The sequence below is a fragment of the Bison bison genome, unplaced genomic scaffold (assembly GCF_000754665.1).
Source record: "Bison bison bison isolate TAMUID 2011002044 unplaced genomic scaffold, Bison_UMD1.0 scf7180017848445, whole genome shotgun sequence".
Taxonomy (NCBI): Eukaryota; Metazoa; Chordata; class Mammalia; order Artiodactyla; family Bovidae; genus Bison; species Bison bison.
In genome coordinates this window covers 4,775-10,117 of record NW_011479018.1, presented here as the reverse complement: position 1 = coordinate 10,117, position 5,343 = coordinate 4,775, and the positions used below count along the sequence as shown (strand labels likewise).

The 5,343-nt window shown below is 37.4% G+C and overlaps 1 protein-coding gene across 3 annotated transcripts; it reads right to left on the bottom strand.

The window, feature by feature from the left end:
• Window positions 1-576: 576 nt before the first annotated feature.
• On the bottom strand, window positions 577-4,985 carry LOC104992392 (zinc finger protein 665-like). Of its 3 annotated transcripts, none has more exons than XM_010845267.1 (2): window positions 3,180-4,985; window positions 577-2,927 (listed from the first exon to the last, which is right to left on the bottom strand). In XM_010845267.1, exons 1-2 carry the CDS (start codon window positions 4,263-4,265, stop codon window positions 2,208-2,210), a joined length of 1,806 nt encoding a protein of 601 aa, XP_010843569.1. In that variant the 5' UTR covers window positions 4,266-4,985; the 3' UTR covers window positions 577-2,207. The 3 variants fall into 3 exon arrangements, with proteins under 3 accessions (XP_010843569.1, XP_010843562.1, XP_010843554.1); XM_010845260.1 differs by having other exon boundaries at window positions 577-3,179; window positions 3,264-4,985; XM_010845252.1 differs by having other exon boundaries at window positions 577-4,985.
• Between the last annotated feature and the right edge of the window lie 358 nt (window positions 4,986-5,343).

Sequence of the window (5,343 nt, the reverse complement as noted above, 5' to 3'; positions counted from 1 at the left end):
AAATTCCATCAGTTGCAACAAAATGGATAGTACTGTAAGTAAGTCACTGAAGGGAGTCACTGAAGGGAATCCAAGCAGGTGCCCTTTCCCATGTTCTAAGTTCTGAGAACTGTGTGCAGCTCTGCTCGTTCCTGTTTTCAAGGAACTGATAAGGAACAGAGTCTCTGAGAATTGGCACACAAAGGAAGAAAATGCAATATATTGGATCCCTTAAAGTTGAACGTCCTCTGACAATTCCCCCTTTTTTATTTTTTCATAATTGGGGGTGACTGTAGATACTTTTTGTGAAAAAGGCCGGGAACAATTGAGTTTGTTTAGTTTGTACAGTTTTAGTTGAAAGGCACTGGTATACTACAAATGTAATCACCAGGATAATTATCAGTGTTACAGCTCTAGATCCATTACTATGTGTAATGCTTTGAAACCATCCTGGAGGTTCTAGCCCAGATAATTGATCAGCTAGCTGGTCAGCTAAGGTTTCCAAATTGTTGGAAGAGAGTAGACTCTTAGAGAAGGTTTCAAAGATTTCCTTTTCTAATAATTGTACATTTAAGGAAGCATTATCACGTATGTCTTACAAGTGAAATTTTATTTGTTCCCAATACTAGGCACTATAGTTGAACCGAACAGGGGTAATACAAAATTGAGTAGAATTCCAGTCACATTTTAGTATAACTTGTTTTTGTAAACCTATTAATTGATCTCTGACCCATTGGATGGCTGTTTTTATTTCCTGTATTTCATCTTGAACTTCCTCATTTACCTGAGCCTGAGTGGTCCACACAGTATGAGCATCTTTGGTCCAGTTTTGAATACAGTTGTGTGTTTGAATTGAGGTTTGTAAAGCAATGCCTGCAACAGCGGCAGTAGTGCAAATGGCTATTAATCCCAAAATGCCAAGAATTAACTATCCATTGAATCATTTAGATCATCAAAGTAATTGAGTACGTAGCTGGGAGGCAAGTCCTGCCATGGGACCCTCTTCCCAGTGTTGTTAAAGATTTACTGGCAACCATAGATTATGGCAAGACTGAAGAATCAAAAGGGATTCATTTTTCAAAGAAACTAAGGAATTAAGACAAGTATACAATTTAAAGTCTTATTAAACTGCAAGTTCCCTATAGCTATAAAAAAAGGAAGGGGACCACAAGCTTGTATGAAATATGAATGATTATAACAAAAGGAATAGTTATGTTTTATAACTATTATAATGTTTTCTATTATAATATGTTTTATATTATTATATGTTTTATGTTTTATAATAGGCTGGACTATGTACGGAAGGGCTTCCCAATCATACTGACCATGATGAGTCATGTCCTAGTTTTACATTATTTTCCGCCCTCCCTGTTGCTAATTCACACACACTGTTGAATCTCGTAATTCAGGCTGTATGTGTTTCCAGGAAACACGGTGTGAATGAATCATATTTAATAAAGTTGGCCCCTTCATTTCACTGATTCCTTCCCAGAGACCATCATGAAATGCATGTAGCAAATGCGTTTGATCAATGTATTACCAAAGCCAAGCTCTTAGAGCTCACCACACAACAGGCCAATAAACTGAGAGACTACTTGTTGGGCAAGGAATAGTGACTTTATTCAGAAAGCCAGGAGACCAAAAAGATGGTGGACTACTGTCCCAAAGAATAATCTCTGAGGAGTTAGAATTCAGGTTTATTTTACACGAAAAGATCTCTATAGTTTCTTTTCAAATATGGACTTACTGCAGTTGCTCAGTACCTGAACTAAAGTAATCAGAGAATACATATAGTGAGAAAGGTAAAGGATTTGCCACAACCACTGAGTCTGGGAAGTATGGCTCCACTATGTTCCTATCTTGTGACTTTTGGGTAAGATCCTTGCCACACACATTACATTGCTGTGTGTTTTCTCCAGGATAAATACTCTGATACTACTGGAGAGATGTTGAGCTGTGAGGATAGGGTTTTTTTGTTTGTTTGTTTTTTGTTTTTACACTTGTGAAATTGGTGAGGAATCTTTCTAGAATGAATTCATGTTCTAGAGACCTAATAAATACATATATATCTGGCTTCTATCCAGTATGAATTTTCTCATGAAGCCTAAGAGGTTGTCACATTCATATTTGTATGGTTTTTCAGTAGTATGAATTCTCTGACCAATAGTAGGGTGTGAATTTTGAACTTTGAAGATTTCTACCATATACCACGTTCACATACGTTTCTCTCATGTATGGATTTTCTGATGTTTAGTCAGTGCTGAGACCTGAGTAAAGGATTTTCCACACTCAAAACATTTGAAAGGTTTCTCTATATGTATTCTGCGATGACTTGTAAGGTGTGAATTCCGACTGAAGAACTTGCCACACTCATCACATCTGAAAGGTCTCTCTCCAGTATGAATTCTCCAGTGAAGTCGAAGATGTGGTTTCTGACTGAAGACTTTTCCACACTCAACACATTTGTAAGGTTTCTCACCAGTATGAACTGTCTGATGCCTTAAAAGGATTGCCTTTACACAAAAGGCCTTGCCACATTCATCACATTTGTAAGGTTTCTCTCCAGTATGAATTGTCTGATGCCTTAAAAGGATTAACTTTGCACGAAAGGCCTTGCCACACTCATCACATTTGTAAGGTTTCTCTCCACTATGAACTGTCTGATGCCTTAAAAGGACTGCCTTTACACAAAAGGCCTTGCCACACTCATCACATTTGTAAGGTTTCTCTCCAGTATGAACTGTCTGATGACTTAAAAGCATTGACTTTACACGGAAGGCCTTGCCACACTCATCACATTTGTAAGGTTTCTCTCCAGTATGAACTGTCTGATGCCTGAAAAGTATTGCCTTTACACGAAAGGCCTTGCCACACTCATCACATTTGTAAGGTTTCTCTCCAGTATGAACTGTCTGATGCCTTAAAAGGATTGACTTTACACGAAAGGCCTTGCCACACTCATTACATTTGTAAGGTTTCTCTGCAGTATGTAATCTCTTATGACTTATGAACTGTGAAGGTTGACCAAAGTGCTTGCCACACTCATTACATTTGTAAGGTTTCGCTCCAGAATGAACGCTCTGATGACCAGCAAGCTGTTCACTTCGGTTGAAGACTTTGTCACATATATCACATTTAAATAATTTTTGTCCTGTATGAATTTTCTGATGTCTCCTGAGATTTGAGCTGTGAGTAAAGGCCTTGCCACACTCATCACATTTGTAAGGTTTCTCTCCAGTATGAACTGTCTGATGCCTTAAAAGGATTGACTTTACACGAAAGGCCTTGCCACACTCATCACATTTGTAAGGTTTCTCTCCAGTATGAACTGTCTGATGACTTAAAAGGATTGACTTTACACGAAAGGCCTTGCCACACTCATCACATTTGTAAGGTTTCTCTCCAGTATGAACTGTCTGATGCCTTAAAAGGATTGACTTTACACGAAAGGCCTTGCCACACTCATCACATTTGTAAGGTTTCGCTCCAGAATGAACACTCTGATGACCAGCAAGCTGTTCACTTCGGCTGAAGACTTTGTCACATATATCACATTTAAATAATTTCTGTCCTGTATGAATTTTCTGATGTCTCCTGAGGTTTGAGCTGTGAGTAAAGGTCTTGCCACACTCATCACATTTGTAAGGTTTCTCTCCAGTATGAACTGTCTGATGACTTAAAAGGATTGACTTTACACGAAAGGCCTTGCCACACTCATCACATTTGTAAGGTTTTTCCCTGTGTGCTTTGAGGTCTTGCGTTACTACTGAAGGATTCATAAAGTCATTCCCATATACATTAGAAACACTGGTTTGGGCACATGGAGGAATTCTTTGAAGTGGTGAAAATGAGAAACTGTTGTTGACAGACCTCTCAACTTTATTATATTCAGAAATTATCCCGTCAGTTTGAAATATCTGCAGTTTATCCTGAGACTTAAATCCAAGCCTCCTTCCAAAGGACTTGATTCCTGCATCCTTTCCATCATGTGAATCTATTCCATCAGGCACATTTCCATTAAGGCTTACAGGTGTTCCTTTGTAATTTCTTTTGTCATCTCTCCCCTGACACTCAAAGTCACACGTATTTTCCTGACTTCCCCAAAGATGAAAATGTTTGATTTCACAGCTTTCAGGTCTTCCCAGCATCAATGTTTGGAATGTTTCTCGTTTATCACTGTTCGCTTTGGGTTGTAAATGCTTGATCACATGTGTAGGAGAGATATCTACAAGATAAAAAGAACCACAGGTATCATGTTCACAGTAATTCAAAAATAAATCTTTCATGTTGAATATATATTACACCAAAAGTAATACTTACAACAAGTTGTGAAACACCACAATGATGACCTTAAGTTTTTAGAAACACTAAAGGAATAGAATTCTTAACTTAAGAAAGCATGATAACATAAATTCACCGTTAAGGTAGCCTAGTTTTAAAAACCATATGTGAAACACACTCACGTTGGACAATCTTAGGCCAACTCTCGAAACACAGTATTTTTCTACCAGGACCCCTAGGAACGTATCAAACAACACTTGTCTCAAAATGTAAAGAAAAATATTACACTATCATTGTATTTTGCATACTTACTGTACATAAATAAATTCTAAACACTATATTATATATTGTAACAGCAAAGAATCCAAAACCAAGCTTACCTAATTAATAATTAACTATTCATAATTGGTTGTTTACAATTGAAAACAAGTGAGAAAATGAAGAATATGACTAAAACAATTCTTTGGAAATAGCAGTTTTCTAAATCTGCTATAGAACTACGTACCCAAAAAGAAAAGGCATTTTACAATGTTAACAAGTAGTATGTGTCAGCTGTATTGCAGAATACACGTTAAAAGACCATTATCTGTACATGACATATACATTAAGACATAAAATATTCACCAGTTTCCTAACAGTCAATAACCAAAGCAATCCCTACCTATGTTGTTGTTCAGTCGCTCAGTCGAATTTGATTCTTTGCGACCCCATGGACTGTAGCCCACCGGACTTCTCCGTCCATGGGATTTCCCAGGCAAGAATAATGGAGTGGGTTGCCATTTCCTTCTCCATGGGATCTTCCTAACTCTGGGATCAAACCTGAATCTTCTGCATTAGCAGGTGAATTCTTCACCACTGAGCCACCAAGGAAGGCTTTTCTCTAGCCATGCACTATTCTTAATTACCTGGTTTAATGGCACCAAAATATAATAAACAAAAAGTGAGTGCTTTGTGTATTTATTGACTAGGGTCAGACACAATATTGCTGAAAAATGTTGCAAGTGAAAAGCATACAAGATATAATGTAGTTGAGGATTGACAGAAAACAAAATTCTGTAAAGCAATAATCCTTCAATTAAAAAA